The sequence below is a fragment of the Aphelocoma coerulescens genome, chromosome 23 (assembly GCF_041296385.1).
Source record: "Aphelocoma coerulescens isolate FSJ_1873_10779 chromosome 23, UR_Acoe_1.0, whole genome shotgun sequence".
Lineage (NCBI taxonomy): Eukaryota > Metazoa > Chordata > Aves > Passeriformes > Corvidae > Aphelocoma > Aphelocoma coerulescens.
In genome coordinates this window covers 836384-858985 of record NC_091036.1, presented here as the reverse complement: position 1 = coordinate 858985, position 22602 = coordinate 836384, and the positions used below count along the sequence as shown (strand labels likewise).

General features: G+C 54.2%; 1 protein-coding gene across 2 annotated transcripts; it reads left to right on the top strand.

Moving 5' to 3' along the window:
- The first annotated feature begins 330 nt into the window (after window positions 1–330).
- On the top strand, window positions 331–17640 carry LAPTM5 (lysosomal protein transmembrane 5). Of its 2 annotated transcripts, none has more exons than XM_068994423.1 (8): window positions 331–609; window positions 6668–6761; window positions 10529–10605; window positions 11512–11640; window positions 12770–12895; window positions 13558–13653; window positions 16293–16385; window positions 17001–17640. In XM_068994423.1, exons 1-8 carry the CDS (start codon window positions 523–525, stop codon window positions 17073–17075), a joined length of 777 nt encoding a protein of 258 aa, XP_068850524.1. In that variant the 5' UTR covers window positions 331–522; the 3' UTR covers window positions 17076–17640. The 2 variants fall into 2 exon arrangements, with proteins under 2 accessions (XP_068850524.1, XP_068850525.1); XM_068994424.1 differs by having other exon boundaries at window positions 338–609; window positions 12773–12895.
- Window positions 17641–22602: the final 4962 nt, after the last annotated feature.

The window sequence follows — 22602 nt, the reverse complement described above, 5'->3', positions numbered from 1 at the left end:
ACAAATCCCAGCCCCAGGAGCTGGGACCAGAGCTGCAGATCCCTCAGCCAACACGAGATCTCTGCCATCCTCCCAGAGCCCAGGGCTGCTCCAGCATCAGCTCCCAGTAGCAGTTCCAGGGAATGGTGCCTTTGCTGGCGAGGTTCAAAGGGAGGAACTTGGATGCTTCACTGCAAAAACAGCAGGGTGAGTTCGAGGTGAAATTCCCGACCTCCCACTTTTGTTCCTGAGGATTTTTGCAGGACAGAGCCACGTTCTGCTCCCGACCCTCCTCTCCTGACACCCCCTGTGCCGGACACCTGAGCAGCACTTGGGGCTCCAATTTCCCAGCTGGATGTGCTCAAAAAGCCCCCCAGCTTTGCTTTCCTTATGATTGAGAAACCCAAAGGCCTCATGTGACTTTGTAGATGACTTCACACATTCAGAGAGCAGGAAGGAAGCAGAGCTGCTCTCGCTTCGCTTTCTGTGGGGCGGCTGCGAATTCGACCTCATTAACTCAGCAGTGCTTGGAGGGACCCGAAAATGACCCCCCAAAGCCCCCCTGAGACCCCCAAATGCTGCTGCCTCAACATCAAGACAGCAACAGTGGCCCTGGGGATCTTCCACATGGTGAGTTCTGGGTCTGGAAGGGGGGACCGGGACAGGGAGACAGGAAAACAGAGGTGGAACCTTCTCCAGAAAGCACAGTCGTGGTTCACAGGGTTCCCTGACACTGGAATGTTCTCTGCTCCCAAAAGGAAAACCCAATGATTTAAGAGGGATGAACAAAAGAAGGTGGTGGGGGAAAGGGAGACGTGGAATTCGCCGTGCTGGGAGGGGTTTTGAAGGATTTTTTCCCTGGCTCTGCCAATTGGAGCTCAGGGAAAGTCGCTGTGCTTCCTGTTTTTCTGCAGGAGCTCTGACCTGAGCGTATCCCGAACCCGCAGGGTGGGAATGGGCAGCACTGGCAGTGGGAATGTGGGAATGGGTCCCTGGAGGGATTTGGGAGCTGGATGAGCAGAGGGTGATGGGCAGAGCTGCCTCCTCTGTGTCTCTTTTGGGTTCCATGGGGACCACGGCCGTGTCCAGCTCCCAGGCAGCCGGAGAAGCTGCTCAGGGCAGGGATGGCAGAGCAGGAGAGCCTGGAGGCTCCTCTCTCCCATGCTCCCGGCTGCACCGAGGAGCTTTAGGTGCTTTCAGCCCTCCTGAGGATGTAGTTTCTTGCATGGCTGGATTATTAAAATAATCCCGTGCTGCACAGGGTGTGCACAGTCAGGGGTTGGGGTCTGCAGGGTGAGAACAGGGCTCTCACTTGTTCCTTGGACAGGAGAGGGGGAGCTGGGGACCTGCAGGCTGCAGAAATCCCATGAGAATGGCAACTGTGGCATGGGAAGGACATTCCAAAGCCTCCCCTCTTCCCTGGAGCAGCAGGAGCTGTACCATCCCTTTTACCCTTGGAAAACAGGGTCATTTTTGGATAAGTCTTGTCTTACTTCTATAAGAGAATAATATCAAACATCTTTTTCCCCCTGCCCCTTCTCTCCCTTTCTGATGGCGCAGCTGCAGCTGGGCAGGGGGAAGGAAAGGGAGAAGGGGATTTACACCTCAGCTGATTTGCTCCATCAGTGCTGGGGGCCTGGAGCAGGATAAATTCCTGCTGCAGGTCCCAGGGATGAATCGCAGCCGGGCTGGATGAGAGCAGAGCCATCAAAGAGCTCTCAGGCTCTGTGGCGATGTCCTGTCCTCCCGTAAATCAGCTCTGCCTCGCTGCTGATCTCTTCAGAGACAGCTGGAATAAATCCTGGGCGTTCTGGAACAAACAGGGAAGGAGAAGGAGGGGAGCGAGGAGAGGATGGGGTTGTGTGATCAGCAAAGCTCCGCTGGGTGCTGGGAGGTGACCTGAGGGTGACTTTCAAAGGCAGCACTGAGGAGTTTGTCCTGCCCATCAGCTCCTCCAGCCAGGAACAGGCCTCGAGGTGCTTGACAGAGAGATTCAAGATCAGGGCTGGAAATTTGCTGCTGTGCAGGCTCAGGTCCTTGATTGGAGCCTTGGGAAGCAGTGTCTGCACTTTGTCTGGCCTCAGCCGCACTCCAGCTCCTCTCTTTGGCAGCTCTGTGACTCACAGAGCAGAAATTCACCTCTGGAGCCCTCCCGGGTCCTGTCCTCACCTCTGGACACAGCTCAGGCGAGCCCAGAGTGGGATTGACTGAGCCCTCACCAGGCTGGGGTTGAGCCAGGGGTCCCACAGAGCCCGAGCTGCTCCTCCCAGAACAGCAAAAACAAAGGAGGCAGCAGGAGAAGATGAAATGTTGTGAAAGGAAACCAGACAGGAACTAACAGCACTCCTCACTTCATCCTCGCCTGCCACAAGAGCCACCTGGAAATTCGAGAGAGAAAAGCTGAAGCTCTGACAGCGCAGCGTTCACGTGTGGTGCTCTTCGTGCTGGGTGTCCCCTGCTCGTGTCAGAGCCCCGCAGCACCCAGGGCACCCTGTCCCTGTGTCTCCTGTGACCCCTGCCAGAGCACCCTGTGTCCCCTGTGTCCCCTGTGCCCCCTGTGACCCCTGTGTCCCCTGTGACCCCTGCCAGAGCACCTTGTGTCCCCTGTGACCCCTGTGTCCCCTGTGACCCCTGTGTCCCCTGCCAGAGCACCCTGTGTCCCCTGTGTCCCCTGTGTCCCCTGTGTCCCCTGTGACCCCTGCCAGAGCACCCTGTCCCTGTGTCCCCTGTCAGAGCACCTTGTGACCCCTGTGTCCCCTGTGTCCCCGTGACCCCTGCCAGAGCACCCTGTGCCCCCTGTGTCCCCTGTGCCCCCTGTGTCCCCTGTGACCCCTGCCAGAGCACCCTGTCCCTGTGCCCCCTGTGTCCCCTGTGCCCCCTGTGTCCCCTGTGACCCCTGCCAGAGCACCCTGTCCCTGTGTCCCCTGTGCCCCCTGTGACCCCTGTGTCCCCTGTGTCCCCTGTGTCCCCTGTGACCCCTGCCAGAGCACCCTGTCCCTGTGTCCCCTGTTCCCCAAGGCTTCAAGCTCCCCGTGCAGAAGCCCCCGTTGTGAAGCAGAGGAGGAGCAGCTTCACCCCAGGGCCGCGTGCACGAGGATAAATCACTCGGAGATCAGTCAAGCTGCAAATATTTCAGGAGAATAAAGGCACAAGAGGACCACTGAGAGCAGTTTAACCCCAGTGCAGCTGCAGCAGGGTTACCCCCAGGGAATGGGGGCTGTGTGTGGGTCAGGTTCTGCCTTCGAGACACCCCAATTTATCTGCCTTGAGTTAATGGCTGGATTTCGCTCAGTCCTGCATTATTTCAGCATATCATGGAATCACAGAATGTCCTGAGCTGGAAGGGACCCACAAGGATCGTGGATTCCAGCCCCAGGCCCTGCTCAGAAGCCAAATCCCAGCCTGGGCATCCCTGGCAGCGCTGCCCAAACGCTCCTGGAGCTCTGGCAGCCTCGGGGCCGTGCCCATTCCCTGGGGAGCCTGGGCAGTGCCCAGCAGCCTCTGGGGGAAGAACCTTTCCCTGCTCTCCAGCCTGAGCCTGCCCTGGCCCAGCTCCAGCCGTTCAGTTCTTGGGGATTCAAATTTTTTCCACCAAGATATATGAAGCTCCTCTTACACAGAGGCAGCAACAGGATGAGGGAGTGCTCCAGTAGTTCCAGGTGGAGGAGATAAGGGAGGAAGGGCTGGCAAGGGGCTGGGAATTGACAGTGAATTGAGTACCTGGAAGTGAAATCTCCTATTTTAAACCTGCCTGTCTCCTGCTGTGACACCGCAGAGGGAAAGGGAACTGGGTACTTGTGTGTCTGAAACAAGAAGTTTTCAGTTTCTGCTGGAGCTGAGGAGTGGATCTGCAGTGGGAGCAGCTGAGCAAGGAGTGCAGGGCAGGCACCACGTCCATCCTCCTCTGCCTTCTTCCCAAAAGGCCCCTCCGCAGAGGGTTCATCCCCTTGGATGTGCATTCCCTGCAGGAATGCAGAGGGTGCCACATTCCAGTGCCAAAGGCAGCTGCTGCAGAGGCGTCCTGGTGCTGGCCCGGCTCTCCGTGCCCAGGGGAAGGCCTGGAGGTCTCTGCCTGCTCACAGCTCAGTGCTTCTTTCTTTCTACACAAAATGGAAAAGTTTCAACCAACTTTTGCCTTAAAAGTCTCCTGAACCTCTCAGGCTGGGCTGGGGTTTCCCGCCCTGCTCTTATCTTGTGTGCTTGCACTCGGTCTGGCTTCTGTGGCTCATTTCCACACCAGCAAGGAAACCAGCGCCCCTTTTCTCTCTGGCAGACATCACAGAGGGTTCTTCACGCTGAACTTCAGCCTCTGGATCTGCTGTGAATGGGATGGGAGCATTTGGGATTCGCTGTCCTGCTCTCACCCACTTGTCTTTCAGGAGCAAAACTGATATTCAGGGCCCAGCTCAGCCATTTTGCTCAGGCCTCCTTTTAAGTGAAGCCTGAAAATCAATTTCTGCCCCTATTTCCCACACTGGCAGTTGAAGGGTTGGACCAACAGCAGAAATAAGGGAAGCAAAACCTCTCTGGGAGCTGGAAGATGAAACCTCTCAGCCACCTCGCAGCCAGGTGTGATCTCCATGTGTCTTCATTAAGAGATCCCTCCCATCCCCAGGGACACTGGCAGCTGCAGAGACACTTTGGATGGATGCAGTTTCATCCTTGACAGGGCTCAGGGCTGCCGAGGGAGCTGAAATGCTGTTCCATTACGCTGAACTCGTGTTAACTTTGTCATGTCCTCGTGGTAATGAGAGCTGGGTATTCCTCCTTCTCCTGCCAGCTCACGAGCAAATTGCAAAGTTCATTTACTTGATGGGAAAAAAGGGAAGGCAGCAGAGCGACTCTTGGACAAGCTGATATCAGACAGGCCCAGGGAAAGCCTGACACAGCCTTCCTTCTAACTGAGACTCAGGACTTTAAATTCAGAGGGACAGGGAGGGACAGGGAGGGACAGGGAGGGACAGGGAGGTTCAGGGGTCCCCTCTGCAGCAGCAGTGTGGCTTGGGGCTGCTCGCTCTGGGAGTGCCACAACTCTGCTGGAAGCTGCAGCTGCGGGCTCAGAAAGCTGCTGAATTCGGTTTTGAAGAGTTTCAAGGTCTTCTGCAGAGGACACAGGCAGAGGGAGGGGCCGTGCTCAGCTCCTGCCACCTCCCAGCCTCGCTTTGCCCTTTCTGGGGCAAGGCAGAGCCTTCCCTCACACGGCTCCTTTGCAGGGCAGCTCAGCACCCCTGGCTGGGCATTCCCACTGCCCAAACCCTGTCTGGATCCCTCTGAAAATCCAGAACCATCCTCTGCTCCCTGCCCAGCCCCGGCAGCAGCTGGTTTTGTGCTGTTCCCAACACCCCCAGTTTGCAAACACGAGCCCAGACCGCAACGGTGCCACTTCCTCCTCGCCCACGGCGCTGCTCGGGGCCGTGGTTGAAGTGAAAGGTTGGTGCAACCCTGGTGGCAAAGTTGTTTCTGCTCTGCCCGAGCCGGTGCTGATGTGGGTGACAGATAGGGTCTGGATTCCTGCAGCACTGCAGGGCCAGAGGGCTCAGGGTCACGGGATGGGGCAGCTCAGAGGACCCCAGAGGGTCACTGGTGCCACTCCCTGCTCCAGCAGGGCCATCCCAGAGCACAGGGCACAGGAGTGTGTCCATGTGGCTCTGGAATATCCCAGGGAGGAGATTCCAGCCCCTCTCTGGGCTCTGTTGAGGCCTGGGCCCTGCCCAGGGCAGCAGTTCTGCCTCCTGTGCAGGGCAATTGCTGGGCTCGGGCCCTGCCCGGTGCTCTGGTGCCACTGCTGGGCCCTGGAGCAGAGCCCGGGCCCTGCCCTGAGCCCTCCCTGCACACAGGGACACCCAGGGACACCCAGGGATGGACAGGGACACACAAGGGACAGACAGGGTGCCCAGAGCAGCTGGGGCTGCCCCTGGATCCCTGGCAGTGCCCAAGGCCAGGCTGGACATTGGGGCTGGGAGCAGCCTGGGACAGTGGGAGGTGTCCCTGCCATGGCAGGGGTGGGATGGGATGAGCTTTCCAATCCCTTCCAACCCAGACCTTTCTGTGATTCCATGGAGATCTCCTAAGCTGGGCTCAGACATGGATTTTTCCCTATTCATCATCCCTGTGGGGGTGCAGCAGTTCAGGGCTGGGACTGAGCCCACAGCTCTGGACCTCCCTCCATCTCCCAGCTCGTTAAAGTCAGGACAGGACGAACCCTGGTGTCCAGGGTTTGATGCTCCAATTGGAAAACTTGGAGAAAATCATTCCGATTCAATGTGAAAAAAGAACATTTGGAGATTTTCCTCAAATAATAAAAGAAGGAAAGCGATGGTTTTGTCACTGGAGTGGCACAGCCGCACTTACAGGGAGATCTTTAATCTTTTTGTGCTTCCTTTTACACTTTGGAGCACTGGAATTGCATTTCCCTCAACTCTGGAGCAAAATTTCAAAACGTGGAACCAGGATAGAAACCATTGAAACAAACCCCACCGACTTTGTTATTTCTCCATCCTCCTTCTGCTGGCAGTGAAATCCAAAATATGAAGAAAGAGGTAGCTTTTGTCTCGGAATTTCCTGGGATTTAAACCCTTTGTGTTCGGCTCCCTTGGAGACTCATCCCTCCAGTGTTCTCTAGAGATAAATTCACTGCTGGGAATTTGGTCCAAGAGCCCTGAACTGTGTTTTTTGCTTTGTTCTCCAGGTCATGAGCTTCCTGCTGCTGATCGAGTATTCCCTGGAGGTGGCCAGCGGGAAGGGCTTCTGCAAAGACCTGGCCAAGGATTACTATAGAATTGGTGGGTCCTGGGAGTGCTGGGAAGCAGCTGTGGGGCAGGGAGGGATCCCTCAGTCCTGCAGTGCTCCCTCTGCCTTTCCCACCAGAGAGAATTGGAATTCAGAGTAGATGGGCCCAGCTTTGGGGTTTGCTTTAGGCCAAGGCTGTGTTGGGTTGTTGGAGATTAATGGGGAGCCCAGAGAAGTTTTGATCTCAGAGGATCAGCCCAAACTCTGCAGCACCCTCCAAGTCCTCCAGCTCCCCCTGGAATCTCCTTTGGATTCCCCCGGCAATCCTGGTTTTCCTTCCTCTGCCTTGTCCCCAGCTGGGAATCATTCCAGCCTCACACACACTCCTGGCTTCCCTCACATTCTGGGCATTTCCAGGGAACACTGAAGTGTCTGGGAACTCCTCAATGGACAGTGGGGACAAATCCCACCCCACACTAATCCCATGGATGTGTGGGCTGTGGGACATTGCCACCAACACTCCTCCATGCCATGGAGCCATTCCCATGGAGCCACTTCCATGGAGCCACTTCCATGGAGCCAATTCCATGGAGCCATTTCATGGAGCCATTTCATGGAACCGCTTCCATGGAGCCATTCCCATGGAAGCATTTCCATGAAACCATTCCTGTGGAGCCAGTTCCATGGAGCCAATTCCATAGAACCATTCCTGTGGAGCCATTCGTGTGGAGCCATTCCCATGGAGCCACTTCCATGGAACCATTCCCATGGAGCCAATTCCATGGAGCCACTTCCATGGAGCCATTCCCGTGGAGCCAATTCCATGGAGCCATTCCCATGGAGCCAATTCCATGGAGCCACTTCCATGGAGCCATTCCCATGGAGCCATTCCCGTGGAGCCATTCCCATGGAGCCATTCCCATGGAGCCAATTCCATGGAGCCACTTCCACAGAGCCATTCCCATGGAGCCACTTCCATGGAACCATTCCCATGGAGCCATTCCCATGGAGCCACTTCCATGGAGCCACTTCCATGGAACCATTCCCATGGAACCATTCCCATGGAGCCACTTCCATGGAGCCATTCCCATGGAGCTCCTGCCTCCCAGCTGGACAGAGCTCTCTTCCCCCATCCCCAGCTTTTCCCAGCTCCTGGTGTATTTTTCCGGAACATTGGTGGCTGGAAGCGGCAGCCAAGCTGTCCCATCGCTCGCAATTCCTGAAGGATCGAATTCCTGTGGAAGGATCCAGCTCAGATCCTTGCAAAGGCCTGGAGCAGTCCCACGAGGTGCCATCTAAACCCAGCTCCTGAAGCCTCCGATGTTGCCCAACCAGGACGTTCTGCGGGAGCTGCTTGGAAACAGCGAGTGCAGGGGGGGGGTTTTCCTTTCTTGCGTCATTTTCCGTGTAAAACCACAAGCCGAGGTAACCCCAGGAGCAAAAAAAGGAACCCAGGCTCCCTCCCTGCCCTGTCAGTGGCCACGGAGAGGAAAACACAGCCCCTGGCAGCCAGGAATTGCTGTTCCCTGCTTTTCCAAAGTGGCTTTCCTAGGCTGAAAATTCCCTGTCCATGGAGGAGGAGGAGGCTGAGAACAAATTCCTGCACATTCCAAACCCTCCTGTCCCCAGGGCAGCAGTCAGACATAGGCAAAAGCACCAGACCAGCAACAGGCACTGCCTGGTGAGCTTAGAGAAGCTGGGCTCCCGTTTTTCCAAGGAAAGAGGCACCACTGGGGTCCCCCAGGGCTGTTTGACAGCAGCACTAGAGGCTTTGGTTCATCCAAGAGAATCATGGAATGGGGTGGGTGGGAAGGGACTTCAATCACCCCGATCCAAGGTGAAGGGCATCAGCAGCAAGCAAAAAATGGGAATTTGGTGAGTCCTGCTGCTAGGAGCCTGAGCAAGGGGCAGTGCCATGGCTCCCACCCTTCCCACGGGGCGTTATTCCCAAACATTCCCGTGGGGGGATGGAGGCTCTGCTCAGCTCAGCCTCCAGTGCAGGGTGCAAAGCCCTTCCTGCAGAGCTTTCCCGGGGTGGGAACGGGGAACGACCCGGCAAGATGGGGCTGGGATCAGCACGAGGAGCCCGGGAGCTTCTGTCCGTCCGTCCGTCCGTGCATCCACCCCTTCCTGTAAAACGTGTGCCCACCTTCCACTTTTGATGGGAATTGAAGAACTTGGTGCAAGTGCGACCTCCAGGGCTTCCTTCCTCTTTCGGGGTTTGGTTGCTTTGCTGTTGTGTGGGGGATATTTGGGGTTGTTTTTTGGTTTAGTTTGGTTTTTTGGTTGGTTGGTTGTTTGGGGTTTTTGGTTGGTTGGTTGGTTTTTTGTTTGTTGGGGGTCTTTTTGGTTTCATTTGTTTGGGTTTTTTGGCTTTATTTGTTTGGTTGGGGTTTTTTTTGGTTGTAATTTTTTTGGGTTTTTGTCTGTGGCACCAACCCATCCCTGCTGCCAGCAGGGAGGATGGCTCTGCTTTTTGGGAAAAAACATCTCGTGAGAAGTTGTTGTCCCTTGGTTTTCCTTTTCTTTCCATCCTTTGTGTCTGTGGGGTTTTTGTTTCTTTGCTGTTTTGTTTGGGGGGTTTTGATCTGGGTTCTGCTTGGAAAATCCAGCTGGGCAATTAGCTGGCAATGGCCACATCCCAATTAATTAGGGATTCTGCCAGAGAGCTGGAGCAGGAGCCCATGGAGAGAGAGGAGCAGGGAAACACAGCTGGTCTGGACCCCAGAAAATCCTGGGATGAGGAGAGAAATCCTCTCTGGGCAAACTCCTGAGTGTTGGTGCTGGGAGAAGCCCAGGGGAAAAGGCTTTGGGAGTTTGGGCTTTAATGGGATTGGGATTGGCTCCTTTGGGAGTTTGGTCTTTAATGGGATTGTATTGGCCCCTTTGGGAGTTTGGGCTTTAATGGGATTGGATTGGCTCCTTTAGGGAAAAGGCTTTGGGAGTTCGGGCTTTAATGGGATTGGGATTGGCTCCTTTATGGCTGGTCCCACAGAAGCTGAGTCTGGCTCCTTTGTTAAACTCTGCTTTGGGTTTAGGCTGTTCCCTGTTAATCTCTGGCTCTTTGTGTGCCACATCCCTGCCTTGGTTCTGCTCCCCTACACCTCAAAGGTGGGGTTGTTGTTCTGCCTTGGAATTCCGGCTTTTCCACACGCCTGGGAGCAGAGGGAAAGCAGCAGTGGCTGCCTTTGGAATGAGCTGCCCTTTGTGTTCCTGATTCTCTCCAGGAGGGAAAATTCCTTCCAGGCAAAGGTTGAGCAGGGAGCTCCATGGATGTAAAACATCACCCCCTGCACCCAAAGCAGCTGCCAAAAATCACCCTCAACTCCCTGATGCTGATTTTTGAAGTGTCCCTTGCCCCCTGCAGCTGCAGGGTTGGGGAGAGATCCCCCCCGACCCTCCTTGGCCTCACCACTGGTTGGGGGTTAAAATTCCTGCTCTTCTCTGAGAGATCCTGAAGACCCTTCAGCACTTCCCTGCTGGTTCCTTTGTCTGCCTTTGAGTCTCTAAAGAATTTCCAGCTCCGAGCTGTGAGCCAAAAGCCCTCTGCTTCTTTTGGTTTATGCTTCATTTTGGAGCCTGGGATATTTAACGTTTCCATCCCTCGAGCTCACAACCTGGCCTGGTGGACACAGGGACTTCAAGAGAGGTGAGAAATGGGTGTAAAAAGGGAAAAGAGGGTTAATTCCAGCTGCACGGCATTAATTCCTCCACAGACACAATTCTTTGTGCCAGGTTCAACTCTCCCTTAGGGGTGTGATGGAGTTGGGACATCTTTTGGTGATGTGGTGATTCCTTTTACTGCTTTTGTCCTTTTCAGCTGATGTCACCACCAGTTTCCTGCTGATCCTCGTGTTGTTTGTCATCAGCTTCCACCTCCTGCTCGGGGTGCTCAAGGTACGTTCCCCACAAATGACATTGAGGGGTTCAGGGTTTGGATGGTGCTCACTGGAATGATGGTCAAAAAAAGCAGAAAAAAACTGCCAGAATCAGAGAATCACATAGGAAAAAAGCAGCTAAAATTCCCAGAGTCACACAGGAAAAAAACAGATAAAAACCCCAGAATCCCACGGGAAAAAAGGCAGAAAAAAATCCCAGAATCACACAGGAAAAAAGAAGAAAAAAATCCCAGAATCACACAGGAAAAAAGGCAGACAAAAATCCCAGAATCCCACGGGGAAAAAGGCAGATAAAAATCTCTCCTGGTTCCAGAGCAGGAGAGGGACTGGTTTGAAGCCTCAGGTTCTTGTGAAAAGCTTCAAACACCCAGATTTACCAAATCTGGGCAACATTTCCATCCTGGCTGTTTTGGGTGTTAAATAAAGGAGGTTTTATGATTTAGAAAGGTTTTCTTGCCTCATTTCCTCGCTCTGTTGCAAGTCAGGCCCTGTGAGAGAACTGTCCCGTGTTGCACCAGGGACTCATTTCCCAGTTCAGGAGGAGGAGCAATGAGGGCCTGGGGTGGAAACCCCAGGGATCTGATGGTGGTGGAGTTCTAAGTATTAAATTCCACCCAGATAACCCAGCTCTCCCTTTATGGAGGGAAATTTTAGGGACAGTGGGATGAAAACTCTGATGGGAACAGGTGTCAACGTCACAGAGTGGGAATTCACAGGAATTTTCCAAAGGGGTGAAAAAAATCAGCGTGGATGCCCTTTCTTTCTCTGGATCAGTTGTCACTGGAATCAGAAATTCCAGGGAAGCGTTAATTCTTGGAGCGCCATGTGAGCCCTTCCAAGTGTTGAGAGCTGCTCTCATTTCCCACTCGGAACGGAAATAACCGGCACTGCTTCTCCTCCTCAGAAGAGGGAGCGGTTCCTGATCCCCTTCCTGGCCCTGCAAGTCATTGATTTCCTGCTCAGCCTCCTGACCATGTTCAGCTCCTACGTCCAGGTCCCGGCGATCCTCTCCGTGTCCTCCCTGGGCCACACGGTGGGTGCCAGCTCCTCCTGGGGGGCTCCTGGCTTTCCAGGAGCTGCGGGATCTTGGAACAAAGGATCCTTACCTGGGGCTGTGGTTTGTCATGGAATCCTTTAGGGTGGGATGAAGGATCCTTACCTGGGGCTGTGGTTTGTCATGGAATCCTTTAGGGTGGGATGAAGGATCCTTACCTGGGACTGTGGTTTGTCATGGAATCCTTTAGGGTGGGATGAAGGATTGTTATCTTGGGCTGGGGCCTTCATGGAATCCTCCAGGATGGAAAAGACCTCTAGGATCCTGGAAGGTTGGAATAAAGGATCGTTCCCTTGGGCTGTGGTTTGTCATGGAATCCTTTAGGATGGAAAAGACCTTTAGGATCCTGGAAGACTGGAATGAAGGATCGTTCCCTTGGGCTGTGGTTCTCCATGGGATCCTTTAGGGTGGGATGAAGGATCGTTACCTGGGGCTGTGGTTTGTCATGGGATCCTTTAGGTTGGGATGAAGGATCCTTACCTGGGGCTGTGGTTTGTCATGGGATCCTTTAGGTTGGGATGAAGGATCCTTACCTGGGGCTGTGGTTCTCCATGGGATCCTTTAGGTTGGAATGAAGGATCGTTCCCTTGGGCTGTGGTTCTCCATGGGATCCTTTAGGCTGGGATGAGAGTTGGTTACCTTGGGCTGTGGTTCTTCATGGAATCCTTTAATTTGGAAAAGACCTTTAGGATCCTGGATCCAGAGGTGAGGGGGTTTCTCGTGGCTGGAGACAGGCTGCAATCCTTGGAGGCTGAAGGAAACCAGTGGCAGCTGGAACAGTTATTTCCCGTTTATTCCCCCCTGGCTGGGAACGCGGATTTCCTCCTGGCTTTGGGGGAGGTGGCTCTGGGTGTGCCCCTGACAGGAGGGGGTTGCTGGAGACCGACTGGCATTGTCACTGCTCCAGCCAGAGGGTTCTGTGGAGCTCAGATGAAGCCCCACAAACGGTTTGCTCACTCTTTGGGCCAGAAGTGAAAGTTTGGGTTGAATTTAAGGGGATTCAGTGGCTTGGACTCGGTGTGACCAATCACAGGCCCTGTGTAGAGTGTGAAGAATCAGCAGAAGTGACCCAATGCTGTCATTGTAACCCAATTCCTGTCCCCCTCAGCAGGGCCACTCCAGGATCCCTCTGCTGGCGCTGCAGCTCCTGGATTTCTGCCTGAGCATCCTCACCCTGTGCAGCTCCTACATGGAGGTGCCCACCTACCTGAGCCTCCAGCCTGCCGACACTGGGGTATGTCTGGACCCAGCTCTGCTCATTTTCCACACTGGGAATTCCGATAAATCCCCTTTCCAAGGCTGTGCAGCTTCTCTGACCCCCCTGGCACATCCAGAACTGCTCAGTTTGATGACAACAGAGGGTTTCCCGTGTTCTCCCCGGCGCTGTTCCTGACTGACAGCTCCCGTGTTCCAAAGAAACTCACCGTGGTTTTCCTTGTAGGAATCTGGTGGATGCCAGTTGCAGAGCAGAGTGATTCAGTGAGAAATGCCTCAAATTTCATCTTTATTAAACAGTCATGTTTGATAAGTCCCACCCCAGTGCTGCTCTGAACTGGTGGAATCATCACATCCCTAGGGAAGGATGGAGACACCGATTTCAGGCCCCGGGATCATGGTCCCAAGTTTCTCCCTCCAGAGAGAAGAGCAGGAAAACCCCTGGTGGGCTGGTGGCAAGAGTGGAAATTGAAATTTTAAAAGTTCTCATTTAAATAGAAATTTAAATAGAAATTGCCCGAGGAGTGGAAGCAGCAGGAGGGAAACAATATCCCAGTGATCGCACTGCTGGTGGAAATCCTTCGTCCCTTGTTCTGCCTGAACCCTGAGCCCCTCTCCGTGGGTGCCCCTGGCACAGGGAACGAGGGTTTGGGGCTGAGACCTTCTCCCTTCTCCCCCCAGGGCTCTCTGCCAACCCTGCAGAGGCTGCCAGCGGAGGAATACACCAAAGTGATGATCACCTTCACCATCGCCTTCCTGGCCATGCTCTTCCTCAAGGTAAAGGGCTCTGGAATGAGGCTCTCCCAGGAAAATTCGGCTTTAATTCCCAAATCTGCCTTGTTGGGCTCTCCTCGGGGGCAGTGGGAGCTGTGCCTCAGCGTGCTTTATCCAAAGATTATCCAAATCCCTGCCTTTACACTTCTGTGGGAGCTACAAAGCAAAACCCCTCTTAAATCCCCAAATTATCACTGCCCATCCCCCCCAGAAGGAAAAAAGGTGGAGAACAACCCCAGCCAAGTTCTCTGCTGTGATGTGCCAGAGTAAATGCGATTATAGAGCAGCAGGTGAGGTCTTCCACTGGCTGAGTGGCTGTTCCTCTGGTGGCAGCAGACATTCACTGGTGCTCTCCACACCGATGCTCCCAAAGTTCCTTAGAACCAGGAGCTAAACGCTGCTGGTGCCTCAGGAAGCTCCACTGGGAGAGGGTTTCTGTTCCTCTGTTGTTCAGTGGCTCAGAGAACTGATTTCTCACCGAGGAAAACCAGATTTTTCAGGTACTTGGGCAGAAAGTGCTGCTTGTGAGTCAGAAAACGTTTAAATCCTGAGGCTCCCAGGTGGGCCCGGTGTTCCATGGGGAGGGGGAGCTTGGTGTGGATGCGCCCTAAAACCCCGTTTAACGTTTGCACGGAATGCGCGGCGGGAGCAGAGGTAACCCTGGGCCCCAGCTGGCAGGAACCTCCCTGACCTGGCAAACGGATTCGTCGGGATTTTCCACAGCTTCACCCACAAAATGCCGGACTTGCAGCCGGTTTTTGTGCTGGGGCTGTAAGAGGAGGGATGGGGGGGATAATCAAACGCCCAGGTCCTACTGAACTCCCCCAAAAAAGCCATCAGGACCCCAATCCTTTCATCCCACTGCCAATCCCTCACCTCTTCCACGGGTCAAAAACCCATGGAGTTCTCTCCCTGCAGCCTCCCAGCCCTGGCAGGGTGGGGCTGGGGCTGCACTACCTGTGGTGGCGGGACTGGTTCAAAATTCCTTGGAAAAAGCATTCCAAGGGCGGGGGATGCTGGCGTTGCACCTCGAGGCAATTCCCTGTGCTGCTCCGTGCCCCCATGAGTGACCCCAAATCCATGGAATGACGGGGGTTGGAGGGAGTTTAGGTCCATCTCATCCCTGCCATGGCAGGGACATCTTCCGCCATCCATGGCTGCTCCAGCCTGGCCTTGGACACTTCCAGGGGTGGGAGGTGGGCAAATATTCCATTAATCCTTATCTGACTTCGGAATCACAAAGCCCTCCAGCACCCCAGGGATAAGAAAGCAGGAATTAAGGGGAATAAAGCATTCCTTGTGGTTTGAATTTATTTCCAACCAAAAGCAGGGAATGCATTCTTTTGCAGAGTGCTTTTAATTTTTTCTTTTTAAATCAAAATCAAGGGATGCATTCCTTTGTTGTAGGATTTTAATTGTTTTTAAAACCAAAATGCGTTCCTTTGTCATGTGATTTTAATTTATTTCAAAGCCAAAATCGGGGAATGCCTTCCTTTCCTGTAGGATTTTATTTTCAAACCAAAATCAGGGAGGGCGTTGCTTTCTCGTACGATTTTCATTTATTTTCGAAACCAAAATCAGGGAATTCCTTCCTTTGTTGCGTGATTTTAATTTACTTTTATTTTATATTTACTGGGTTTTTCCATGGCTGAGTGGAGTTTTCACCTGGTTTCTATGCCAGCTCCAGGTTTGCTCTCTGGATGAAGAGGCTTTGGAAGCAGGAAGGGTTTTGCACTATTCCCAAAAGATGCTCAGAGTCTGGATTTTCCTCCGACCTCTGGCATTCCGAGATGGATTTTTTCAGCTCGGATATTCCATTCCTTTTTTCTCCTTCTCTTGGCTCCGTGTCAGCACACGCAGCCCTCATTGTCCTGGGAATGCTGAGCCGCCCTCCTCGCCTTTGGGATCTGTGACTCCCTGTGTTCCCGGAAAATCCCGGCTGTTCCCGCGCGCGTTCCCAGGCCAACCCAAACACCGGGCACACGACTCGGCCGCGCTGCTCGGGGCAGGGAAAATATTGATTTAACGGGGCCACTTCCACAGGCCCCGCTTCTTTCCCTGGGCCACAGCCCCTCAATCGATCCTTTTTCCTCAGAAAAGCTCCACTTGTTGCCTCCGATAAATCCGTGGGGTGCCCGGAGGTCCTGTCAGGGAGGTGGAGCTGGGGCAAAAATGGGATTTTTGGAATGAAGGGATTTTTGGGGCAGTCCTTGGATCTCTGTGGTGCCTTTGGTGCTTTCGTGAGGCATCCAGACTTTGTAACCTGCTCCGAAAAATGTGGATTTCCTCTCCTACCTCGGGATATTGTGGTCTCAGAGGTCCCAGTGCTGAGTTTTAATGGGTTTATGTTTAATCACTCCATATTTACTGGATTACTGATCCCAGACCCATCCCAGGGTGGTTCTGAATTCATGAAATCATCACATTCCTAGGGAAGGATGGACACAGATTTAAGGCTCTGGGATCATGGTCCCAAGTTTATCCCTCCAGAGGAAAGAGCAGGAAAATCCCTGGTGGGCTGGTGGCAAAAGTGGAAATGCTCTTTTTGCCCTGCAGTGCAATGGGAAAATGCCCTTTTCCTTCCCCTTTCCCTCTTTTCCTTCCCCTTTCCCTCTTTTCCTTCCCCTTTCCCTCTTTTCCAGGCCTACATGTTCAAGTGTGTCCTGAGCTGCTTCAAGTACATCAAAGCCAGCAGGAGGGAGGAGGTGAAAGTGGATCCACAAGCGGTGGAAAAGGTGAGGAAAAATGGATTTATTCCGTGAGCAGGAATCCTTCAGACTGGTGATCCTTATCCCTGCTTTTTTGGGGTCTGGGAGAATTCCCAGCCCTTCAAATCCGCAGCAGCAAGTGCTAATAATCAGGTTTTAATTAAATTATATCTGTTTAATTTTAATTCCATATTAAATCTTTGAAGTCAATGAGCAAGGAAGGTGAAACTCAGGCACGGCAGATAAATGGGAATGGATTCCGTGATCCCTGATGCAGGGATTTGGGGTTAATTCCAGCTGGACTTCGGCTTCTGCCCCTAAAAGTGTTTAAAAACAGCTTTTTCTTCACCTTTCTGTCTGAGAGTTTGGGGTTTTTGATGTTGTAAGGACGGATGGGAAGGAAAGAGGGAGGACGTGGAATGCTGGGATTCCGCACATTCAGGAGCCCTGGGCCCTTTATCATCCAGGGAACGGGGTGGGACTGGCACAAGGTGGGTCTGGACCCCACTGCCCCCAGCTCTGCTGGGTTCCTGCCCTTCGTGCCCTAAACCCCTCGAGGTTCTTTGTCCCTGGGTTGGTCCAGGCTGGGAACCCTCCAGGATGAAACCCCTGGGATCCGTAACCGCGGCTCTTCTCTTCCAGGCCGTGCTGCCGTCCTATGAGGAAGCCCTGGAACTGCCTTCCAAGGACTGCCCCCCTCCCTACGTGACCATCTGAGCCCAGCCCGGGGGAGAGGTGACCCTGAGGGCTGCTGGTGCCTCTCCCCCCCGGCAGAGTCCCACTCCTCACTCCAGAGCCATTCCCAGCTTATCCCAGCTTGTCCCAGCCGGATCCTGCTGGGAACCGCTGGAGCCTTGTCCCGCTCTGGCACCTCAATTTCCTGACCCTGGCACCGGTTCCCAGCCCTGGAATTGGGGATTTGGCTGCTGTGGGCTGCAGGGCTGCCCGGGCCCTGCCAGCTCCGCTCGGTGCCACCGCGATGCCGTTTCTCCTCTGTCCCAGCAGTGAGGCCTTTAGGAAGTGGAACTGGGGGGGTGGACAGGGAAGGAATTTTCTCTGGGGTAGCCCAGCCCTGCAGCCAGAATTCCTACAGCAAAGGGATCAGCCAAAAATCCTGCAGGGATCGCAGCTCTCCCCCTGCTTGTGATGATTGACAGCGACCCGGAATATCCAGCCCAGCGCTGCTCTGCCACTTCCCACCTGAGCAGGTGCATCTTCTGTGCTTTCAGTGTGACCCCAAAGACGAGTTTCAATTAAAAACCAAATGTTAATGGCTTTCAAACCGTGGGCCTGCTTTCTGGGGGGTGTTGTCTGACAGCTGAGTGAAGGAAGAAATAATTTGATTTCTAAACAAATGAGTGAGCAAAAAACGATCCCAGAGTTCTCTGCTCCAGCTGGACATTCCAAGTGCCCTCAGCTGCTCCTCCAGACCCTTCCCCATCTCCCTCCTTGGTTGCTCTCTAACCCCTTTAGACCTTTTCCCTATCATGACACCCAAAACTGTACGAAGTTTTCGGGCCACCCCAGCCATTTCCAGCACAGAAACAACCTCAGGCACTCCTGGGCCAGGCCAGAAGGGAGGAGCTGCGGGAATCCAGGCGTGGATGGAGGAGCAGAGCCTGGCAGGTGGGCAGTGGAGAGGCAGGAACGGTGCCCAGGAGGCAGCTCCGGCCCAGGGGGAGCTGTGGGCACGGGGAACAAACAAGAAGTGATCCCCGTGAAATGAGCGTGACCCATAAAACACACAAACGAGGCAGCCTCTCCTAATTCCAGCAGCAGCCCTGGGGGTGCCTGGCAGCTGGAAGGACAAACAGCAACTCCTTTGATCCTGGGTTATTTTTAAAGCCACTCCTGCCTCCCCAGCCCGTCCTTTGCTTTGCTCTGATCCCGCTGCTGTAATTCCACTTTGCCAGGGTGGGAAATGGGGATGCAGGAGGGCGGGAGGGGCCCCTCCATCCCTCAAACCAGAATAGGAACATGGTGGGGGGGAAACACAAAAATTGGAGCTTTTGTCACCATTTCTCTGAGGGGGTGAAAAGTGGAGCTGGGAATGCAGCTTGGAACACTCACCCGGAGCATCAAAGGAAGCCAGGAGCAGGCAGGAATTACGGAGCATTTGGAGTTTGCTGGAGGCTGGAGGGCAGCAGAGCTGTGTTTACTACAGCTCCCGGTTTGTTTAGAGAGAAATGAAAACCAGCAGCAAACAACCCGAGTTTGGCTGCTGCTCCCTTCCCAGCCTTTTTATTCCGCCTCATCAGAGGGACTCCGGCACCCTCCAGATCCCTTTTGGGAAGAATTTCTGGTCCAGTTCTCCAAAAAACAAAAGACAAATCCAGTATTTAACTCATGGCATCGTTAGGGTTGGAAAAACCTTTAAGGTCCTCAAGTCCAACCATGGTCACCACTAAACCACGTCCTGAAGTGCCCAATCCATGCATTTTTTGAGCAATTCCAGGGATTTGGCTCCATCCAGGCAGCCTGTGCCAATTCCTGACCACCCTTTCCATGATGAAATTTTTCCTAATATCCATTCAAAACCTCTCCTGGCAGAGGTGATTTCCTCATCCTGCCTTCTGCTGGAGCTCCACTGGAAGTTTGGGAAGACCTTGAGCTCCCTGATTTCCTTTTTTCCCCCAGAAAACCGTCCCGTTTTTCTGGGTCATTTCCACGGCAGGGCCTCAGGGGCTGCTGCTGCATTTTGATTTTAGCACTCGGGTTTGCTGCAGGGTGAAATTCCCACCAAGATATTAAATGCACTCGGGGGGTGTTTGTTGGGAATGGGGAAACCCAAAGCTCAAGTGCAGTTGGGAACTAAAACTCCAGCAGAATGAACAGCACGAGGGAGATGCACCACGGGAAATCAAACATTGTTTTTCCTGGCTTTTCCCAGCTGGTCAGCATTCCCAGGAAGGGCTGGGATGGAGGAAGATCTGCAGTTATGTCGTTTATTCCATCAGGAGTGTTTGGCTGCTGGCAAATGAGGAGCTGCCACCTCTCCCAGCTTTAATTTTGCTCTCATGTTTTAACGTTAGGCCTTTCAGGACTCATCCTTAAGCTGGACTTTGCTGCTCCTGCCCCAAGTCTGGCAGATTTGGCACTTTGAAGGTGGAGGAATCCAGCAGAGTGGAATTCTGTCACGGGGATTCGGCAAAACAGGGATTTGCAAACCAGGAAATTTGTCCGGAAAAAAACGAAGGATCCGAAGGAGAACAACGAGGAAACTGTGAGGAATTTGGGGAATCTCGCAGAGCTTTGAAAGTGAAGGAAAACCAAAGCTCTCTCCTGCCTGGTTGCAGAGGATCATTCCCAGTTGTCCGTGCTGGGAAGGACAAACTGCAGCTCCCGAGCTCATATTGGAGTCTGGATCACACAATCCTTGAGGCGGGACCTTCTGGGATCACCAAGTCCTTCTGTCCCCCAGCAGCACCACGGCCACCACTGCCCGTGTCCCCAAGGGCCACCTCCACGCCCTCTCAGCACCTCCAGGGATGGGGCTCCACCACTTCTTTGATTCCACCTGAGCCAACGCTTCACAGCCCTTTCCCCGAGGAAATGTTCCCAAATATCCAATCTCAACCTCCCCTGGCCCAGCCTGAGGCCGTTCCCTCTCCTCCTGTCCCTGTTCCCTGCCAGCAGAGCCCGACCCCCCCGGCTGCCCCCTCCTGTCAGGGACTTGTGCAGAGCCACAAGGGCCCCCCTGAGCCTCCTTTGCTCCAGGCTGAGCCCCTTTCCCAGTTCCCTCAGCCTCTCCTGGGGCTCCAGACCCTTCTCTGGACATGCTCCAGCCCCTCCGTGTCCTTCTTTTCCAAAACTGCCCCCAAAATTCGAGGTGTGACCTCACCAGTGCCTAGTACTGAGGACTCTGAACCTTTTGCCTTCAGCAGGAGCAAGCTGAGACCAAAATGTTCTGGTTTTCCATCAGTGGAAGGAAAGTGGGGATTTGGTGTCTTAAAGCAGCACTTCTGGAGTCGGGATCCATGGATTTGAGGGTGTTGGAGGAGGCAAAGCCTCCCCGTGCCAGGACACGTGAAGGCCACAACAGCGGCAGGGCCATGCTGGGGCCGGCACTGGCCGTCCATGGGTTGTGTGTTTACCTTGCAGCCAGGCTGGGGAAGAGCTCCAAATGCACATTTTCCTCCTGAAATATTGACTCCAGTGTTTCCCTGCTCGGGGCCCGGGCAGAAATGATGTTTCATATTTTAAAAATAAACACGGCTTTTCCAGAGGCGTCAATGCAGCCCCAGAGCTCCCAGCACACCTCTGCCTCGCGCCCTCTCTGCGAGCCTTTAATGCTGCTTGTGTGCCACAAGCTCTGCTGGTGAAAATATCCACCTGAAATGTATTTATCTTTGCTAATTAACAGCAGAATGACACAGAGCAACTTTATATTTCCCCCGCAAGAACAGCCATAGAGGCTGCATTTATGGAGGGCTCTGAATGATCCCCATTCATGGCGAGGAAGAGCTGTCTGCACCAAGGGATCCTTGTGTGCAGGGCAGGGGAACAGGAAGAATCCCAGCCCAGACGGGTCCAGGGCAAAACCTCCCAGATTTCGGGGGTTTATTTCACTCTGGGCCCTGATGGTGGACGGGGGCAGTTCTGTGTGTTTGGGGAGCAAAGGCTGTGTGTGAACACGGGAGGGGATCAGGGAACAGGGACTGAGGGGTTTGGGCCGCACAAAACCCATGATTTTATAAATGTACCCATGAAAGCATCCGGAGAGGAAGGGAAGGGGTGGAAGGGACCTTAAATCCCATCCCAACCCACCCCTGCCATGGCAGGGACACCTCCCACTGTCCCAGGCTGCTCCCAGCCCCAATGTCCAACCTGGCCTTGGGCACTGCCAGGGATCCAGGGGCAGCCCCAGCTGCTCTGGCAATTCCATGCCAGCCCCTGCCCACCCTGCCAGGGAACAATTCCTTCCCAAGATCCCATCTAACCCCATTCTTTTTCAGTTCAAAGCCATTCCCTGTGTCCCGTCTCTCCATCCCTTGTCCAAAGTCTTTCTCCATCTTTCCTGTTGCTCCTCCAGGCTTCTCCTCTCCAGGCTGACCAATCCCAATCCCAATCCCAATCCCGCCACCCTCTCCTCAGGCAGAGCTGCTCCATCCCTCACCTGGAGCATTTCCTCCTCCTGGCTGAAAATTCCCGGAGCTGTCAGCTCCAGGGCTGGCTGAAAGCCTGGGATTGCTGCTGTGGGAAGACAGTGGGACAAATCCACGCTGGTTTTGCATGAGAACATCGCCAGATTTGGGTATTTTAATTAACACTTTTCCTGTTAAAGAGTTAAGAGGAGCCTGGCAGCTTCAGCAAGGACAGGTCCTTTTTTCCCCTCATCAAAGAGCCTCTCTCCCCAGGAGCTCCCGGGCTGCTGAAGAGCTTTTGGAGGAAAGAGAGACTCTGGATAAGGGAAGAGAGACTGGGCTTTGAGTTAAAGGAGCTTTGCATGGCCCTGCACTCGCACGGTGCAGATTAAATGGATGAGGGATCCGAGGATGTGCTGCTGGAAAAGGTGAGCAGAACCCAATCCATCGGAGAAGAGCTTTAATCGAGCGACAGCAGCGTAAAGCAGTGGTTAAAGACCAGAAATCAGATGCAGCGCTTTGTGACAGAGCCGTCGTTAAATCCCTCTTCCCCCGTACCACATCCCCCCGCTGCTCCTCCACAAAGGAAACATCGGATTTCGCCTCATTTGCGGCACCCTCGGCCTCGGCGGCTGCGGGGATTGCTGGGGTTTGCGGCAGGAGCTGCATCCCCCTCGTGAGTGCGGAGCTGAGCGCTGCGCTGCCAGCTCAGCCTAAGCCCTGAGCTCGGGCCGGCCCCCGCCCCTCCGTTTATCTGCTTCGGCTCCCAGCCTTGAGGTTTTATCCCTTTCTCCCCTCCCTGCTCTGCTCATAAGGGCTCGGCCTCACAGAGGAGCGACTGTTCCCTGCAGGAAAACTCCTCCGCATCCCGGCTTTTCAGCCGTGCTCCCAAACCTTCTCTGCCTTCCCGCTCCCGCAGGATGCTGTCCTGGGCTCGGCACAGCGGGGACTGGCAGGGGACCTGTGTGACGCTGGTGCTGTCCCCTCCCTGGCACCCCCAGCCCCTCTGCTCTGCCCAGCCCTGCGGGCAGCAGCCGCTGACTGACAGCCCCACCGCAGCTCCCCGGGGCTGCTCTCACTGGCCCCACTGTTCCATCCCCACATTCCCCACCTTCCCCCGCCCCGGGGCCCTTTATAGCTCCCCGTGCCCTTCCAGCAGC

Bases quoted from the DNA above. Each gene is read 5' to 3' on its own strand.
- LAPTM5 (XM_068994423.1), top strand. From the start codon at position 523: ATGACCCCCCAAAGCCCCCCTGAGACCCCCAAATGCTGCTGCCTCAAC. The intron at 610-6,667 runs GTGAGTTCTGGG...TTTGTTCTCCAG, and splicing joins CCCTGGGGATCTTCCACATG to GTCATGAGCTTCCTGCTGCT. The intron at 12,896-13,557 runs GTATGTCTGGAC...TTCTCCCCCCAG, and splicing joins TCCAGCCTGCCGACACTGGG to GGCTCTCTGCCAACCCTGCA.